This window comes from Pan paniscus, chromosome 3 (genome assembly GCF_029289425.2).
Source record: "Pan paniscus chromosome 3, NHGRI_mPanPan1-v2.0_pri, whole genome shotgun sequence".
Classification (NCBI taxonomy): domain Eukaryota; kingdom Metazoa; phylum Chordata; class Mammalia; order Primates; family Hominidae; genus Pan; species Pan paniscus.
The window spans coordinates 3,692,800-3,712,382 of NC_073252.2; the positions used below are offsets into that span (position 1 = coordinate 3,692,800).

The 19,583-nt window shown below is 49.7% G+C and overlaps 1 protein-coding gene across 9 annotated transcripts in view; it reads left to right on the forward strand.

Moving 5' to 3' along the window:
- The window catches only part of RGS12 (regulator of G protein signaling 12), a 150,798-nt gene that overhangs the window by 59,966 nt on the left and 71,249 nt on the right, over positions 1-19,583 (forward strand). Inside the window, exon 1 of one of the 9 annotated variants that reach the window (XM_034958277.4) lies at positions 17,396-17,807. The exons of 6 other annotated variants lie outside the window; for them this stretch is intronic. In XM_034958277.4, the coding sequence (XP_034814168.2) occupies positions 17,754-17,807 (54 nt within the window). In that variant the 5' untranslated portion in view covers positions 17,396-17,753. Of the gene's footprint in view, positions 1-17,395; positions 17,808-18,121; positions 18,141-19,583 lie in introns of those variants that run through there. 2 more of the 9 variants (XM_063603509.1, XM_057302024.2) reach the window with 2 other exon arrangements.

Genomic DNA, 19,583 nt, shown 5'->3' on the forward strand with positions numbered 1-19,583 from the left:
ATTCTGAGGCTGGACAGGCAGTTGCTAGGCAGATGTCCTCGCAGAAGTAATTTGTGTGTGTGTGTAAGGTTGTTTGGCCTTTGTGCAAGGTTGTAGTTTTCCAGTCTTTTGTAATAAGTCTTGTTATCAGGCATTTGAACCCTGCCTTCCTAACCTTCCCTAGCTCTATTGATCAGGGTTTTTAACATAGTGACTCCGTTTTGAACCTGACAACTTTCACAAACCCAAAGAGGCCTACCAGACATTGGCTTCTGTCTGACAGACAAGAGTTGTGAGTTAAAATAATTTGTCCCTTTCTTTGGAAGGGATGTTTGACTCCTAAAACTTTGCCGATGGGGCAGGCCACTGAGTCTCTGTAGGTTCTGTCTCGCACCCTCCAGAGTGCGTGTGGTGTGCTAAGGCCTCCGGCGTACTTTCCGCTTCTTGCTCATCTGCTCCAGATAGCCTGATGTTAAAGGTATAATGAGCCACTGTGATGTTCTGAGTTGAACCAGATCATACAGATCCTCTGGGACTACCTTGCTGGAGGGTGGGAGGGTTAACGAGGCCTGGGGCAGGACTACAAACGTACACTACTGCCTAGCCTATGTGAGAGTGAACTGAGTTTCATCTTTCTGATAGGAATGGAAAAGAAGGCATTCCTAGATCAGTGTGTGCACACTGCGTCCTGGAGGGATGTTACTGTACTCTAGCAAAGGCACCACATCTGGCACAGCAGCTGTGAATGGCGCTGCTTCTTAGTTAAGTTTGTGGTAGCTCACTGTCATCACCGTGATCCATCTGAACTTTGTAGGACCGGACTGGTATGAGTTAACTTGGGTATGACAGGGACTACCACTTTCACCTTTTTTGAAGTCTTCGAGGATGGTACCAGTCTGGGCTGTTTCTTCCCTGATGTGGCATTGTTTTTCACTAACCGTCTTGGTTTGAGTTGGGGGAAGGAGACTGTGCCACGGGCTTCTCCTTGACTTTTCCAGCTTAGTAGCTCTTACCTAGTAAGTGAAGGAACCAATGTGAGGGTTCTGCCAGTCATTTCATGTATATATTTGGGAACTAGGGAAATGACCATGGGTGGATCTGTGGATCTGTTGTGAGCTAGACTGGGGCCAGGACTCCCTTCATAACCTGGCTTCCATACGCCCCCTCTTTATAGGGAGAACGTGGTAGTGCTTTGGGTCCACAGATAGTGTCCATTCATACCCTAAGTTCAACAAAACCAGAAAGCTCTGGGCACTCCCCTTTCCTTAACACACTACTTCCCAAGCAAGTGGCCAACAGCCCTATGGAGAAAGACTGGGGAAATGACTATTGATGACACATGCCTTGGTGTTACAGGGACCTGCCTAATTCTGTTCTGGCGTTCCTTTAATTAGTGGCTTCCAGGTTTGAGAAATGGCTCACATTTTTCAAATTGGACAAAGGATCATGACTTTATGGGGGTTGCTGCCCTTGGCCTTGATTCTTTAAAACTGTGTAAATTAAGCAATACCTTTGCCGGCTGCCCAGCCAGCTTGCCCCAGGAACACCGTGTTTTCCTCCCGCAACATGGGAAGCCTGGTGGAGCTGAGGATTCCACTTATTGGAGGCTCTGCTCACCTTTACAAGTCCTGAGTGGGGCTCTGCCATGTCTGCCTTCTGGCTGTAGGGGATTAGGGCTTTATTAGATTCTGCCAGTGACACCTGCCTTTCACATTTTGTCTTTAGTTGGTACTTAATCATACTGGGTGTGTTGATGACTCTCTCTCCCAAATGGACTTTCATGTGATGCCACACTCAGTAAGTGCATTCTTCCTAAGCCCTTGGAACATTAACAAAAGCTGATGAACCTGGGCATTACATGTGCTGGACCGTAAAGCAAGTCTCAAAAATATTCAAGCCTGTCCTGCAGAAACTGTTTCCTGCCACAGTGCAGGTACACTGTAAACCAACAGCAAAATGTGTTTGCTAAGTAAGCAGTCCATTGCAAAATAATCCAGAGTTCACAGACGCAATCACAATGGGAGCTAGAAAGCGTTTTGAAACAAACATCAATGAGAATACTACATATCTAAACTTGTGGGATATAGCTGAAACTGTGCGTAAAGGAGAGTTCACAGCTTTCAGTGCATACATTAGAAGGAAAATAGAATGTCATCTCAAGAAGTTAGACAAAAAGTTGTAGAACAGAATTACAGGACGCGTCAAAGCTAGGCAATAATAAAAGGTAAAAGCATCAAGTAATGAAACAGAAAAATGACAAACTAACAAAAAATAAAGAAAGATTATTTCCCAACTCATTTTATGAGGCTACCATAACCTTGGTATCAAAAATCTGACAAAGGACATAAGAAAGGGAAATCATAGGCCAAGCTTGCTAATAAATATAGGCGTGAGAATCCTAAACAAAACATTAGCAAGGTGATTCCAGCAATTTATAAAAAGGGTAACATACACATTTGTTTCAAGGACACACTATTTTTTAACATTTGAAAATCAATTTAACTTACTATTTTAACAGAATACATAAAAAAAGTATTATCTCAACAGAAGCAGGAAAGGCATTTGGTAAAATTCCGTATCCATTTATGGTAAAACAAAGTTAAAAGAATTAAAGGGAAATTCCTTAATCTGATAAGGATATCTAAACACTGTGTGGCATCATAATTAAGCTTTCCCTTTGCCATCAGGAACAAGAGAAAGATTTCAATTTAAATCGTTACCGGAAGTCCTGGTTAGTGTACTAAGAAAGTAAAAACAAAAGTTTAAAAAGCTTGCAAAGAAGAAGTGAAAATGTTACTGTTCTCAGATGATGTGATTGTTACTGTTCTCAGATGATGTGATTGTAACAGAAGATCCAAAAGTCCCGTGGTGGCTCACGCCTGTAATCCCAGCACTCTGGGAGGCTGAAGTGGGCAGATCATTTGAGTTCAGGAGTTTGAGACCAGCCTGGACAACATGGCTAAAACCTGTCTCTACAAAAAATACAAAAGTTAGCCGGGTATGATGGTATGCGCCCGTAGTCCCAGCTGCTTGTGGGGCTGAGGTGGGAGGATTGCCTGAGCCTGGGAGGTCAAGGCTGCAGTAAGCTGTGTTTGTGCCGCTGCATTCTAGGCTGGGGGACAAAGTGAGACCTTGTCTCAAAAAAAAAAAAAAAAAAAAAAGGAAAAAAGAAAAAAAAGAAATTCCAAAGTATCTGTAGATCAGTTATTAAAATGAATTAATTCAACAAGGTTGCTAGATATATGGTTAATATACAAAAATCAATTGTATATACATTTAGAAAATGACCTATAGATTCAGTTCAGTTTTAATCAAAATGCCAAGAGGTTTTTGATTAAAGAAGATGATTCTAAAATCTTCATGCAAATATAAAGGGCCGAGATTATCTTTTTCAATTTTTTTTTTTTTTTTGAGATAGCTTCTTGCTCTGTCACCCATGCTGGAGTGCAGTGGTGTAATCTTGGCTCACTGCAACCTCTGCCTCCTGGGCTCAGGCGATCCTTTGGCCTCAGCCCCCTCATATAGCTGGGAGTACAGGAGTGAGCCATCATGCCCGGATAATTTTTGTATTTTTTGTAGAGACAGGGTTTCACCATCTTGTCCAGGATGGTCTCAAACTCCTGAGCTCAAGTGATCCACCTGCCTTGGCCTCCCAAAGTGCTAGGATTACAGGCATGAGCCACCATGCCTGGCCTTTCAATTTATTTTAATTGTGGTAAAATACATACAACAAAATTTATTATTTTAACCATTTTTAAATATGCAGTTCAGTGTTATTAAACTCTTTCATAATGTGCAACCATCACTACCATCCATCTCTAGAAGTTTTTTCATCTTGTTAAACTCTATACCCCTTAAACACTAATTCCCCATACCCCCACCCCCAACCCCTGGCAGCCACCATTCTACTTTCTATCTCTATGATTTGGACTATTCTAGGTATCACTAGAATAGTATTCACTATTCTAAGTGAAATCGTACAGTATTTGTCTTTTTGTAACTGGCTTATTTCACTTGGCATAATGTTCTGGGGTCATCCATGTTGTAGCTTGTGTCAGAATGTCCTTCCTTCTTGAGGCTGAATGATATTCTACTGTATGGATATACTCACATTTTGCTTATCTGTTCACCTGTTGATAGACACTTGTGTTGCTTCCGTGTTTTAGCTATTGTGAATAACACTGCTATGAATATGGGTGTATAAATAAATACCTGTTCGAGTTCCTGCTTCCCATTCTTTTGGGCAAAGCCCAAAAGTGGAATTTCTGTATCATATGGTAATCCTATTTTTAATTTTTGAGGAACCACCGTACTGTTTTCCATAGTGGCTGCACCACTGGATATTCCTAATGACAGTGCACAAGGTTTCCAGCTTCTCCTTGACAACAGCACTTTCTGTTTTTTGATAGTAGTCATCCTAGTGAGTGTGAAGTGGTATCTCATTTTTTTGATTTGTATTTCCCTAATGTTTAGTGATGTTGAGCATCTTTTCATGTGCTTTTTGGCTATTTGCATATTTTCTTTGGAGAAATGTCTACTCAAGTCCTTTGCCCATTTTTTAATTGGATTGTTTGTTTTTGTTGTTGAGTTATAGAAGTTCTTCTGTATGTATTCCAGATATTAACCCCATATCAGATACATGATTTGCAAATGTTTTCTCATTCTGTGGGTTGCCTTTTTACTCTATTGATATTATCTTTGGTGTACAAAGTTCTTAAATTTTCATGAAGTCCAATTTATCTATTTTTTCATTTGTTGCCTGTGCCTTTGATATCCAGGAAATCATTGCCAAATCCAATGTCTTGAAGAAAACCCTGTTTTCTTCTAAGTTTTATAGTTTCAGGTGTTATTTATGTGTTTGATCCATTTTGAAGTAATTTTTGTATATGGTGTTATGTAAAGGTCCATTTTTATTCTTTTGCATGTGGATATCCTTTTCCCAGCACCATTTATTGAAGAGATTATCCTTTCCCCATTGAATGGTCTTGGTACCCTTGTCAAAAATGATTTGACTATTTATGTAAGGGTTTATTTCTGGGCTTCCTGTTCTATTCCATTAGTCTTATGTGTATGTCTTTTTGCCAGTGCCACACTGTTTTGATTACTGTAGCTTTGAAATCAGGAAGTACAAGTCCTCTAGCTTTGTTCTTCTTTTTCAAGATTGTTGGGGCTATTTAGGGTCTCTTGAAATTCCAAGTGAATTTTAGGATGGGTTTTTCTATTTCTGTAAAAAAGTCATTGGGATTTCAATAGGGATTACACTGAATCTGCAGATTGCTTTGGGGAGTATTGACATCTTAACTATATCAAGTCTGTCCATCCATCAACATGGGATATGTTATATTTACTTATGTCTTTATTCCTTTCAGCAATGTTTTCTAGTTTTCATTGTACAAGTCTTTCACCTCCTTGGTTCAGTTAATTCCTCAGTATTCTTTTTATACTATTGTTAATGTAATTGTTTTTATAATTTCCTTTTCAGATTATTCACCGTTAGTGTAGAAATGCAACAGATTTTTGTGTGTTGACTTTGTGTCCTCCTGTTGGCAGAATTCATTTGTTAGCTCTAGTAGGTTTTTTTTGGTGGAATAGTCTACATAAAATATCTTACCATCTGTGAACAGAGATAATTTTACTTGTTTGTTTCCAGTTTGGGGGCCTTTCATTTCTTTTTTTGCCTAATGGCTTTGGCTAGAACTTACAGTACTGTGTTGAAAAGAATTGTCGAAGTGGGCATTCATGCCTTGTTCCTGATCTTAGATGAAAAGCTTTGTCATTCTCCAATGGAGATGATGTTTGTTGTTAATTTTTCACTAATGCCTTTTATATGTTGAGGTAGTTTCCTTCTATTTCTGGTTTACTGAGTGTTTTTTTTTAAGTCATGAAAGGGTACTGAATTTTGTGAAATTTTTTTGCATCAGTTAATGATGTGATTTTCCCTCTTAATTTTGTTAATGGGGTGTATTACAATGATTGATTTTTCATATGTTGAATTACCCTTGCATTATAGGAATAAATTCCACTTGGTGATGGTGTATAATCCTTTTAATATGCTGCTGAATTCAGTTTGCTAGTATTTGGTTGAGGATTTTTACATCAATATTCATCATGAATATTGGTCTCTAGTTTTCTTGTATTGTCTTTGTCTGGCTTGATGTCAGGGTAATACTGTCATAGAAGAAGAAGTATTCCTCCTTCCCCTCCTCCGCCTCCCCCTTCTCTCCTTCCTCCCCCTTCCCCTCCTCCTTCTCCTCCTCTCTGTCCCCCCTCCTCCTCCCCTTCCTCCCCCTCCCCTTCTTCCTCCTCCTCCCCCTTCTCCCTCTCCTCCTACCCCCTCCCCCTCCCCTTCTTCCTCCTCCTCCCCTCCTCCCTCTCCTCCCCTCCCCCTCCTCCCCTCCCCCTCTTCCTCCTCCTCCCCTCCTCCCTCTCCTCCTCCCCTCCCCCCTCCTCCCCTCCCCCTCCCCCTCTTCCTCCTCCTCCCCTCCTCCCTCCCCTCCCCTCCCCCTCCCATCCCCCCTCCTCCTCCCTCCTCCCCTCCTCCCCCTTCTCCCCCTCCTCCTCCTTCCCTTCTCCCCCTCTTCCTCCTCCCCTTCCCCTCCACCTCCTCCTCTCCCTCACCCTCCTCCCTCTCCTCTCCCTCCTCCCCTTCTCTTCCCCCTCCCCCTCCTCCCCTTTCTTTCCTCCTCCCCGTTCCCCACCTCCTCCTTCTCCCCCTCCCCTTCCTCCTCCCCCTCCCCCTCCTCCCCCTTCTCCTCCCCCTTCTCTTCCTCCTCCCTCTCCCCCTTCTTCTTTTAGAAAGAGTTTGAGAAGGATTGGTATTAGCTCTTCAAATGTTTGGTAGAATTCACCAGTGAAGCCCTCAGGTCCAGGGCTTTCCTTTATCAGGAGATTTTTCTTTATTACTGATTCAGTTTGCTTACTAGTTATAGGTCTATTCAGATTTTCTAGTTCTTTTTTCTTTTCTTTTTTTTTTTTTTTGAGGCAGTGTCTTACTCTTTTGCCCAGGCTGGAGTGCTGTGACACAATCTCAGCTCATTGCAAACTCCACCTCCTGGGTTCAAGTGATCCTCCCACCTCAGCCCCCTGAGTAGCTGGGACAACAGGTGTGTGCCATCATGCCTGGCTAATTTTTGTATTTTTAGTAGAGATAGGGTTTCGCCATGTTGGCCAGGCTGGTCTCGAACTCCTGACCTCAGGTGATCCGCCCACCTCGGCCTCCCAAAGTGCTGGGATTACAGGCATGAGCCACCGTGCCTAGCCATACTTTTAAATTTTTTTTGTAGAGCTGGAGTTTCAACATGTTGCCCATGCTGTCTTGAACTCCTGGGCTCAAGTGATCTGCCCGCCTTGGCCTCCCAAAGTGCTGGGATTACAGGCTTGAGCCACTGCGCCTGGCGAGATTTTCTGTTTCTTTATGATTTGGTCTTGGTAGGTTTTGTGTTTCTAAGAATTTAACCATTTCATCTAGGTTATCCAATGTATTGGTGTAGAGTTGTTCACAGTACTCCTCTATAATTCTTGCTATGTCTGTGGAATTGGTAATAATGTCCCTTTTATCGTTTCCAATTTTAGTAATTTGAGTTTTCTCTTTTTTTCCCTTCGTTCATTCAGCAAAGGATTTGTCAATTTTGTTGATCCTTTCAAAGAACCAACTAGGTTTTGTTAATTTTTTTCTTGTTTTTCTATTTTCTATTTCATTGATCTCTGCTCTAATCTTTATTATTTCCTTTCTTCTTCTAGCTTTGGGTTTAGTTTTTTTTTTTTTTTTTCCCTAGTTTCTTAAGTTGTAAAACTAAATTGTTGATTTGAGATCTTTTAAATTTTTTATGTAAGCATTTAAGGCTATAAATTTCCCCCTTAGTACTACTCTTGCTGTGTTCCATACGTTTTGGTATGTTGTATTTTCATTTTAATTTGTCTCAGATATTTTCTAATTGTCCTTATGAAGGGCAAAAGAAAGTTATAGATATATCTTCATGATACTGAGGAGGCAAAAGCTTTTAAAACAGACACAAAAGGCACTTACTGTAAAGGCAGACTGATGATTTTGATTAAATGAATATTAGGAACTTGCACTCATCAAAACATACCGTTCCTAGAAAGAAGGGCGAGAGGACAGTGCGGCTAACCCACAAAGGCCCACGGACCCTGAGAATGCAGCACGTCCATGAGAATGACAAGTGGCTCAAATGCATAGTGGGCAAGGGATTTGAGTAGACATTTTACTACAGGTGCTAGCCAAAGTCACATATGAGAAAGTTTCCAGGCAAATTCCTAGAGTTCCATCATGTGTACCAAGAGCATGTGCAAGAATTCAAAATAGCAGTATTCATAAGATCCCTACACGGAAGCAGCCTGACTGCCCACCAGTGGTGGAAAGGACAGATAGCCTGTGATTTATTCTTGCAGTGGGATGCTCGGTGGCTGTAGAAGCTAATGGACTATGGCTGTCTTAATAACATGGATAAACATCACAGAAAGACGGCAGATGCAAGAGAACGCACCTGTGTCATTCCAGTTATAGAAATCTGGAAACAGGCAAGACTGTTGAAAACCATGGTTTTAGGTTATATGCTTCACTGGTAGCACCATAAAGAAGAGCTGGAACATGGTTCTGCTTTTCATTGTGAACGGGGTGGGGGCTACGTGGGCTTCACTTCATGATAAACCACCGAGCCATGCTTTTCTGTTTTGTACTCTTCTGAATTTGTGTTATAGTTGATGACAAAAATGGCAGCTTGATTGTGAGTACTTTTTTCCCGCCCTTTTGAATGGCTGGGGCATCAGCCCGGAGCAGGCTGTGTTACCGTCTGGGATGAGGGTTTGAAAGTGGGCCTGAAAGCAAGATGGGGCCTGGGACCTGGGCGCATGAGCAGAAATGGCGAGGGGCAGGCTGGCCTGTGAGCCGGGTGGGATGGAAACCGAGGGCATGAACTGGCGCCAGGTAGCAGGAGCGAGGGAAGGCCCTCAGTGGGGAGCACCTGGAGGAGCTCCCGAGGCAAGAGGTGGAGGTCAGAGGATGACATAGCTGCTCTGGGAATTGCAGGGGCGAGTTTTGTTTGTTCTGCAAGGGAGGCAGCGACAGGCCTGTTGAGGAAGGATGCAGTCAGAGGGGACGTCTCTGCCTTCCAGGTGTTAAGTCAGGTTCAGACAGAGATGGTCTAAAGTGTTGGCGAAATGTCTTCGAGCTACACCAAGGGCCTAGAAGACAGGCCCACGTGCGTCAGTGCCTCTCACAGGCCAGGCTCCTGGTAGAGCTGTGTTCTTGGGACTGAGGCTTGCAGGGAACAATGCCCCCAACCTGCCTGGGGAAGTCAGTGTTGGGAGCCAGGAGCCAGCGTGTAGCGCTCCCCCTCGTCACCGTCACCCACAGCAGGCTGCGGCCCTGAGGGGGATGGAGGGCGGCCGTCCGCTGTGGATGGAGCTGGGCTGGTGCACTTGGGTTTTGTTCACAGGTTTCTCCACCTGTGTTCCCTGTCTCAAAGGGCAGCGGCAGTGAAGGAGGGGTAGGGTGCTGGGGACTGAGGTGGGGGACATGGGGTGTGGGTGGGGTTCCAGACCCTGCCCAAGCCAGGCAGGACTGGGTCTGCAGGACCTCCTGCGAGTGCCAGGTTGAGGGGCACATTTTCCCTTAGCTGTCCTGACCAGTGTGTCGCCTCATGTCATGAAGAGTGAGAGTGTGTGTGCATGTGAGGGTGTGTGTGAGGGTGTCAGTGTGTGAGGATGTGTGTGAAGGTATGAGGGTGTATCTGTGAGGGTATGTGTTGTGCAAGGGTGTGTGTGTGAGGGTGCGAGGGTGTGTGTGGGTGTATGTGAGGGTGTGTGTGAGGGTGCGAGGATCAGTGTGTGAGGGTGTGTTGTGAGGGTTTGTGTGAGGGTGTGATGTGAAGGTTGGTGTGAGGGTGTGAGGGTGTGTGTGAGGGTGCGAGGATGTCTGTGAGGGGGTGTGTGTGAATGTGAGAGTGAGGGTGTGTCAGTGTGTGGGAGTGAGGCTGACTGTGAGGGTGAGGGTGTGTGTGAGGGTGTGAGGCTGTGTGAGGGTGCGAGGATCAGTGTGTGTGAGGGTGTGTTGTGAGGGTTTGTGTGAGGGTGTGTGTGATGTGAGGGTTGGTGTGAGGGTGTGTGTGAGGGTGCGAGGATGTCTGTGAGGGGGTGTGTGTGAATGTGTGTGAGAGTGACGGTGTGTCAGTGTGTGAGAGTGAGGCTGAGGGTGAGGGTGTGTGTGAGGGTGTGTGTGAGGCTGTGTGAGGGTGAGGGTGTGTGTGTGTGAGGGTGCGAGGATGTCAGTGTGTGTGAGGGTGTGTGTGTGAAGATGTGAGGGTGTGTGTGAGTTAGGGTGTGTGTGAGGGTGTGTGTGAATGTGAGAGTGAGGGTGTGTCAGTGTGGGAGTGTGAGACTGTGAGGGTGTGTGTGCGCGAGGGTGTGTGAGTGTGTGACAGCATGTGTGCATCAGTGTGAGTGTGCATGGCAAGGCCATTTGGAACGCGAAGGTGTGTGTGTGCACGTGCCAGTGTGTGAAGGCATGTGTGTGAGGGTGTGTATATGTGTGAGAGTGTGCACGTCTGTGAGTGCATGGCAAGGCCATTTGGAACGCGAGGGTGTATGTGTGTGTGTGTGAGATAGTGTGTGCGCATGTGTGAAGGCGTGTGTATGTGAGTGTGTGTGTGAGTGTGCATCAGTGAGTGTGGGGGTGTGTGTGCGAGGGCGTGTGTGTGTGTGCGTCAGTGAGTGTGCATGGCAAGGCTGTTTGGAACTAGCAGTTTTCTCCCTTTTCTTACCCCATAAATCCTAGTGTTTTTGGAATTATTTCTGCAAAGTGGCGTTATGTTAAAATGGAAAAAGTGACCGGTGATTATAATTTTCTATTGTTTCCCTCATCAAAGAGCTTCAGCTATTTTAAAGAGAAACAATTTTTTAAAATCCTGTTTAAGCTTGGCTCATGTTCTGTTTCTTTGACTTTTGTTTTGGGTTCCAGCCTCCCTGAGAGACCCCAAGCCTTGTAGTCAGTTGACTCCCGATAAGGAGCCGCGGGGCCTGAACTGCTGCTTGTTGGCGGTGGGGAGAAGTGCAGCGGCAAGAGGCAAGACGGACAGGGGTGTGCGGGTTCCGCATGTAGGAGAATCTGCTTGGGAAACCACAGCCCTGCCTGCCGTGGAGATGGACGCAGCGTCCCGCTCACCCGGCGCGCACTGCAGGGCTCCGTGCGGGAGTGAGGCGGCAGCGTGTGGACCTGCCGGCCGTCCTGGGTTGGGGCAGGCTTGGCGGGAACAGCCCAAAGACCAACAGTGGTTCCCAACAAGAGCTGGGAGGGAGTGGGGTCACCAGAGTGAAGGGAGGCAGACAGAACCCCTGGGACCCAGGGGTCAGGGACTGGAAGGAAGCTTGGTACTAGAAACCTGAGGGTGGCCTGGAGGGCTGGGAGGTACTTGAGGAGTGGGCGGGGGAAGCTGGGGAAGGGCAGTGCTGGGATGGGGAGGGCACAGGCCCCCCAGGCTTGCAGAAGCCATGCTGCCGGAGAGGCCGGGCACTGGGAGTCTGGGACTCTGCTCAGTCACATGGTCTGTGGTTTCAAACGCTTCCCTCTCCGATTCTGCACGTGTCTTGAGATGGCCAGGAACTGTATTTTATTCATATTTGTGCTTTTCTCTATTCACCAGGAAAATAAGCAGGATTTATCTTAGATGAATCGTGTAACTGTTTGTAAGGGTTGCTGATAAGCCCTGGGGATGGCCTTGTCATCTCTTGAGTTCTGGCTTGGATGTCACCATCCAACACTAGCACCGCATCACTGGCTGCACATCGGGGCTCCTGGGCTCGTGACGTCCATCTGCCGTAACTGTGACTTGGGGCCTCCGTGTCTGAGGGCAGCCCCTGCAGCCTGTGCTGAGCTTCCTGGCACTGGGCTCCTCTCACCCAGGGGCCCTGGCAGGGTGGGTGTATCCGCAGAACCTGCTCCTGCAGATGTCCCCACGGAGGTCGGCCTGCACTGTTCCTGAGCTGCGGTTCAGTAGAGCTGGGCCAGGCAACGTCCTGCCTTTGGGAGCTTGCCCTCTGCTTGGGAGAGTTGAACAAACAGCAGCAGCAGGAGACTGTCCAGGGGCTCGTGGCCCCCGGAAACGAGGCCAGGTGATGTGGGGAGTGCCCGACGCTCAGAGGGAGCCAGGGCAGGTGTTGGGACACAGCCCAGGGCCTGGGGCAGCTGGGTGTCCCAGGGACAGAGGGAGGGAGAGCCGGGCTGACACCTGGACTTAGATATTTTAAGTGTGACAGAAGCTTTGGGTAAATTTATTGCCGGGAGCTGAAGGAGAGGGCGACTGCCCTGTGTGTGGCTTGGAGAATTTGGGGGCCTTGGCTGATTTCCCATCACCTGACTTGGCGGGCGCTGCCTGGGAGAGCCAGGGCCTGGCTGCTGCAGGAGGAAGCTTGGCACCTCTGCTTGGAAGGACCCTCCCCGTGGCGAGAGGAGGCTGGGCAGGGTGCGGGACCCAGAGGGGTGCACCCTACACAAGGCAGGCAGAATCCAGGTGGTCACTGGATGGAGCCTCCTGCACCCAGGGCAGAAGCTGCACCTTTCCAGGGGAGCAGAAGGGGCATCCTGGGTGACAGGAGGATGAGGTGACGGCGGTTTGCAGGTTCCCCGGGAGCTGTTGGAGCCAGGAGCCTGGGCTGGAGCCTGGGAGAGACCTGGACTCAGGGACTGGGCAGAGAGGGGATGTTCAGGGCCAGGGATGGCAGACCGCAGTCCCCGGCCAGATCCACTGCCTGTTCTCGTAAATAGAGTCTCCCTGGGCTGCCGTTCCGTCTGCTCTTTTCATGCTACAGCGGCAGAGTGGGGTCGAGTGCGTGGTGTCGCCTGCACAGCGGGCAGTGCCTACTCTTGGCCCTTTACAGGGAGTCTGGAGGGAGGAGGGAGACAGGTGAGAGGAGGGAGGGAGGACAGGTCTTGAGGGAGGGAGGAGGGAGGGAGGTGGCAGGAGCTTTTGCGTCTGTCCCCAGTGAGTTGCCTTGATTCCATCTTGAGGCCTGTACTGTGATCTTGCCCATCCAGAGCTGTAAATCCCAGCAAAAACCGACGGAGCCCCGAGTCCGACCTAAGCCTTGGTGTGAGTCGGACACGGCCTTCTTGGCTGTTGGGTTGATAATGTTGGCTTCTTCCTGGCCTCCCACTCACCTCTAGGACGTCACATTGTGTAGGAATGAGATCCTCACAGGCCTTGCAGAATAAGCTCCTTCTACCCTGTCTCTTAGGTTTGCGACTTTGCTATTTTCAGAATTTAACTTAGAAATCTTTGCTTGTCTTGGTCTTTCACACACCAGTCTGCTTTTTAAACCCATTATATGGGAAATTTTCTGAACTGTCCTTAAGATCCTGTGAACTCCGGACATATAATAGGATTCTTCAGTGCTTCAGGGCCTTCTCATTGAGTGAATGTTTGTTGAACACCTACTATGTGCCCGACATTATTTTGGCTCTGGGGAGGCAGTGGGGAACATGCTCAGTGTTGACCCCTCCCTGCCTTGTGGAGCTGGTCCTGGATGGGCTGCATGGGGCACCGTTGCGTGGGGCGTGCTCGAGGTGGAGACGGCTGTGAGCAGCTGCAGGCCAGGCAGTGGTGGGACCTCATCTGGGGGGTGCTGGCCTGGGCAGCACCATGACCCACCCGAGAAGGGCAATGGGGAAGGAAGGCAGGCAGGCAGGACCGCCAGACTGTTAGGGGTTAGGGGTTAGGCACAGGGCTGGGGCGGGTGCTGGGCAGACTGCAAAAGGTCAGACTGGCATATGGCGGCCAGCTGTCTAGTTGGTTATGCGGGGTCAGGGGTGGAGGGCAGGAGGATGGGAGAGCCCAGCTGGGGGAGATTTGAGGGCCCTGCCCATAGAGGAGCCACACCTGGGCCTTTGGCTTGGTGACCAGAGGCCTCCAGGGTTAAGAACAGGGAGAGAATCCGGGCCTGTGCTCATATCTGTGAGCTCTGCAGATGTCTCCCGGGCACAGTCAGCAGAGGCGCTCCTCCAGTTCCCGCCTCTCTGCCTCCCACGCCCTCCTAGCTGAGAGTGAGGTGGTCCGGCCCCATGAAGGAGGCAGCAGGGCTTGCGGCCGGGGTCCACCAGGGCCGTCCCGGTTCCTGGGTGGTGCGCGCTCGTCTCCTTTCTGCTGTTCAGAAACCTTCAGGAGAGAGTGCTTCTGTTCCCTCCAGGTTGAGCTGTGCCCCAGGAATGGCCGGAAAGCTCAGGAAGCCCTGGTTAGGCTGGGGCATCACGGGATGTGTCCTCTAGCAGAGACTGGTGTGGGTGGGGGCAGGAACTGGTGAGAGAGGCCTGGGAGACAGGTGAGCCTGTAAGGAGGCCCAGAGTCAAGGAGGAGCTCTTTGGCAGGTCCTGGAGACCCTGGGTCACCCACAGGCCCCTTTGCCTTCACTGGAACTTTCCAGTTAGCCAGGCCTCTCCTGGCCCCAGGACATAGCCCACGTGGGTCCTCACCTTTGCCCGGCTCAGCTCCTCCCCGCCCAGAATGCCCTCTGCCCCGCCACCCCCATCATCCCTGCTGCCCTGGCTGGACCCAGAGCTCCCATCTGCGAACTCCTCCAATCTGGCCCTGCCCGCCTGCTCACCCTGGGTTTCCAGCTCAGGACAGACCCCTGGGGAGGTGAGGGGCTCCCTCTGGGTACTCAGGAAGCATGTCCTGTTGTCCAGCTGGGCGGTGATATGCAGGCCTGAGCCCCCACGCTGCACCACAGCTGCCTCCAGGCTCACATGCCCACTTGCCGAGCTCACCACACGGGGGCTTCGCCTTCTCTGGGATCCGCGGTGGGCCTGCGTTGGAGGGCTGAGAACGGCTCGCCCTTTCCGAGCTAGCACTCTGCCCACTTTCTCTTCACGCCCCGTCCTGGTGAGGCGGTGCCTGTGCAGCGCACGATCGGGTGCTCCCGCCTTGCGGTGCTTTCTTCCTGTGCCCAGACTGGCCATGCATGTGTTGGTGAAGGGCTGTGCTGGGCTTCCCGGGCCCGGGGTCTGAACCCAACTCCCACCAGGCACTGAGTAAACACATCCATCCAAACAAGGGAGGTGGAGCACGAAGCAGGGGAGATGGGCTGGGGCCCAGAATCTTCTGGGGATGTGGCTGTCAGCAGCTCCTGGACCTCTGACCATGTGGCAGGGGGCTCATCCCCGTCTCCCCAGGGCACTTGCTGCTGGGGCCCTCAGGCGGTCACAGGAGTTCTCCCAGGCGTGTTCTGGCCCTGCCGCATCCCTTTCCTCACCCATCTGCAGAGGGGAGTTACTGGCTAGGCAGGGGAGGTCAGCAGCTGCAGAAAAGGACAGGCTCCCACAAAAGAGGAGATGGGGGGAGCCTAGAGAGAGACAGGAGAACCCGGAGGCCCTGTTGTTAGTGACCGGACAGCAACAGGCGGACCCCTAGCGGCCTGGGCTGCTTTGTGGGCTCTGCGAATAAACCACTTAGACAATGTGAAATTGTGTTTCTTCCTTTCCGTCCTCGATGGAACACAATGGGATGAAGATGTTTCTGTCTGAAAGAACTGAGGTGAAATCAGTTTAGCACTTAGGTGATAACCCCTCAGCAGAAGGCCCCACGCATGCCCAGGGTGCCTTCGGTTCTCAGGCACTGGTGGCTGTTCCCAGGGTCTGGGGTCCCTGGGGGGCCAGGATGCTGTTGTCCTCTGCTCCCGCCTGGAGACCACTGTCTCCTCCAAAGCTCTGTAAAGTGTCAGTAGTGCAGGCCCCTCAGAAGCCAATGAGGTTAACGGGCAGGTCAGCGTCAGGGGCTCACCTAGCCACCCCAGAACCCCTTGCTGTTGTTCCAGAACCTTCAGATTGCTTTCTCTGAAAGTGTGCCTGTGTGGATGTGCATGGGTGGGTGCCTGTGTGTGTGTGTGGGTGCCTGTGTATGTGTGGGGTGCCTGTGTGTGTGCCTGTGTGTGTGTGCACCTGTGCATGTGTGTGCCTGTGTGTGGGTGCCTGTGTGTGTGGGGTGCCTGTGTGTGTGTGGGTGCCTGTGTGTGTGTGTGGGTGCCTGTGTGTGTGTGGGTGCCTGTGTGTGTGGGTGCCTGTGTGTGTGTGGGTGCCTGTGTGTGTGGGGTACGTGTGTGTGTGGGGTACGTGTGTGGGGTGCATGTGTGTGTGTGTGGGGTGCCTGTGTTTGTGCCTGTGTGTGTGTGGGTGCCTGTGTGTGTGGGGGTACATGTGTGTGTGGGGTACGTGTGTGGGGTGCATGTGTGTGTAGGGGGGGTGCCTGTGTGTGTGGGGGTGCCTGTGTGTGTTGGGGGGTGCCTGTGTGTGTGTGGTGGGGTGGATGCTGACGGGAAGGCAGGGGACGAGGATGCTGGTTTTGTCTGAGAGATGTGGCTTAGCTCAGGAATGGTGATGTGGTCTGGTCTATACGTGCTCCGCCTTCTGTCATACTGCCTGCCATGCCTGTCGTACCTAATGTAGACCCTCTGGCCCAGAGCCCAGGGGAAGTGGGTGGGGCCATGGTAGGTAGAGGCAGGGCCCTGTCGAGGAACAGGGCTTCTGAGGCCACTCCAGGCCTATGGGGCTGACCGGGGGTCCCGGTAGCTTGGGCGGGAGCCCCTTCCTGGGCTGGTGACAGAAGTGGAGGTGGCGCCCCTTTCAGCGAGGAGCAGCTGTGCAGAGGGAGGTGTGGCTGCCTTGGGGTGATTCCTCTGCTTGCTGGGGGTGTGGCTGGGCGCCTGCCCCCCGCCCCTGCAGACTCCCCCACACTTTTGTTACGTGCACAGCTCCTGAGAAAAGCCTTCTAAGGAAGCGTGAGCTGCTGCGCATTCTGCAAGCAGCCATTGTGCATTTCTGAAACGAAGTGTGTGTCCAGTGCTGTGGGTTCTGCTCACTGAACACTCTCGTGCGGGGAATGCTCATGTTCCTCCACAGAAAGGCAGAAGCAGAGCTGGCACAGTTCCTTCCCAGCTGGCAGCCCAACCCCAGACCCCAGAGCCATGGACCTAGCCTGGTGGCCCTGTGGGCATTGAGTTTGCAGTTCCTGGCAAGAAGCTTCCCCCAACCTAACGTTTCAGGGTTAGGACTCCTAGAGCCCATTAGGACGAGACTCTAGGTGGCCCATGCTGCATGATTTTGACAGCAGGGAAGCACTTTGGGATGAGCAGTTTACCCCTAAATCTCTAGAAAATTAACAGATGATTTTGCAGTGATCCCTAGGCTTTACAAATAGTTTTCTTTTTCTTTCCTCCTTCCTTTTTAGAGCCAGGATCCATCATGGTTCACTCGCTTTCTGGTTGTTTCATATATTTGGAGGGTGGGCAGAGCAGATCACGGAATACAGATAGCACTGAGAGGGCTTTAGGCGTGTGCCAGATCCCACTGGCTGCCACCCAGTAAGCTGGTGCATGTGGAGGCTTAGAATAGATTCATTGGCAGCTGTAATTAAGGTTGTGAACTGCACCACGATGCTAAAAAAAACAAATTCTCTGCAGCTGTTTTACTGACTGAGAAATTACCCCTGTCGGCCGAAGTTTTATTCTTCTGATTTGGTAGAGGAAATAGTTTAAAAATGATCTCACAGTGTGATTTATGTAAACGGCGCTTCTTTCTTTGGATGAGACAATTGAGATAGAGTCTGAAACCCTGGCAAGCCACAGCTTCCTGCAGTGTCCTGTTGCCATGGGTTACGAAGGGAGCGAGAGGGAACTTCATCGGAAATGCCTTTAAACTTTTCTCACACGCACAAGCTGCGGTGTTGAATGGTGTGTCTTAGACCCGGGTGCCTAGTGTGGCTCGGTGCCTTACAATGAATTTGGGGAAAGAGTTGTCAAACGAAACGCATGTTTCTAATGACCAGCAGGTAAGTTGTTCCGGCTTTTTCTTTTCATTTAATCAGTGGTAAGAAAGCGTGGCACCCTGGTTATCCTGTTTTAGCGAGTGGCAGCTGTGGGACCTGCAAATGCTTGTAAGGATAAGCTTTGGAAATGGTTTTCATGTGTCTGCACCACAGCTCAAAGCGAGTGCTGCGGGGGCTCAGCCGAGCCTCTGGGACCGCAGCACGTCCCGGGCCCGACACACCCGGCCGCCGGCCTCAACCTCTCGGGAGCCCAAGCTGCCAGGTTTTAAGTCAGAACTTACGGAAAGCGTCAGATGTTTTTCCTTTACCGTGGTAATTCTCATAGATTTGAAAGATGTGAGTGAATTGATTTTGTTGAAATATTAATTTTAGGCTAGATAAATACATTAAAATCTTAGGCTCTTTAAATGATGGTAGCTTAACATTTCTAAATGTGATGAGTTGATTTGGCTAATGTGCATATAGATAGCTACTATAGATCATATTGGTGATTACTATATGAGCTTATGAAGTTGAAGTTACTCTAAAATGGCTTTTTAAAAGATTTGAGATGAAATAAAAATAATTTCTATTTTCCTCTTAAGGCTGTGTTGGTGCAAAGATAAAAATAAATTTAAATTATGTACAGAAGTCTTAGTAATTACTGGGCACTGATTTCGAATTCATTCTTTTCTGGGAATTGTATAATCTTAATGTTTTTCTAATATCTAATTAAAGTCTTCTGTAGAGAAGCGAAGGACAAACTACTAGTTTAGAGATGAGGGGCATGGAGAGGTTGGGAACAGGAAAATGAGCCGCGTCCTTCCTTTTAAGTGGGAAATAGACATGGGTCTGCTGGGCAGGGCCAGCATGAGCCTGATGAAATCAACCGGCTTTCTGTGCACGTGGAAAGCTGCTTGGAAGGTGAAGCTGCGTGAGGCTCGGGGAGCAGCTCTGGTCTTCTTTGGGGCGTGCCTGCCGCGGGCCGCCTCTGGCTGTCTTGGCGCAGGGGGAATGTGTTCCTGTAACCTCTGTTTCATATCCTGCGTCGGAAAGTGAATTTTGGAGCTGTCGTGGGTTTAATGGGCCAGTTAATCAGTTAGCCATTTGTACTTATGTGTAGGCAGCACTTTCATCTCAGTGTATATCCAGGCAAGGTATAGAAAATTTTGTTTTTTTATTCCGAGTAAAGTCATTAAAAACCTGCCTTTGTAAGTATCTGTTTACATGATTTGGACTTCCTTTTGAAGCTCTTGCAAATGCTTACACTGGCAGATAAGTTGTTCACGGGAGTGTATTGGAATCTGGCTGATGTGGTCGTCAGGCATCAGAAGTGAGGGGCTCCCCCTCTCGCAGTCAGAGGCACAGCGGGTGGGTGGGCGTCTCTGCTGCAGCTCTGCCTGGCTGGGCCCTGGCCAGCAGACGAGGGGCTGGAAAGCCTCTGGGGTCGGCAGAATTGCTTCTCCTTCTAAGCCTCAGGTAGTTGTTCTAAAAAATGGGAGGGTCAGGGAATGCTGGGGTGCCACCGTCCGTGTCCGCAGCAGCGCTCTTTTGGAGTTCCGTGTGTCTCCAGCTCCCCTCATCTTGAGGGGGAGGATGCCCCCGCCTTTCTAGGAGCTGTTGCCCGACTCCATTCAAAGAGCACGCGGGGGAGCTGCCGGGATTTCCACTTGGAGAGAATGGAGGCTCTGGCTGGCCAGATCAGTCGATGCCTGGTTCCCTGGCTTTGGCAGGCCGGGAAGATGCCCGTGCCTGTCACCTAATCGGGGCACCTCATCCTGTTTCATAAACCATGTGGCA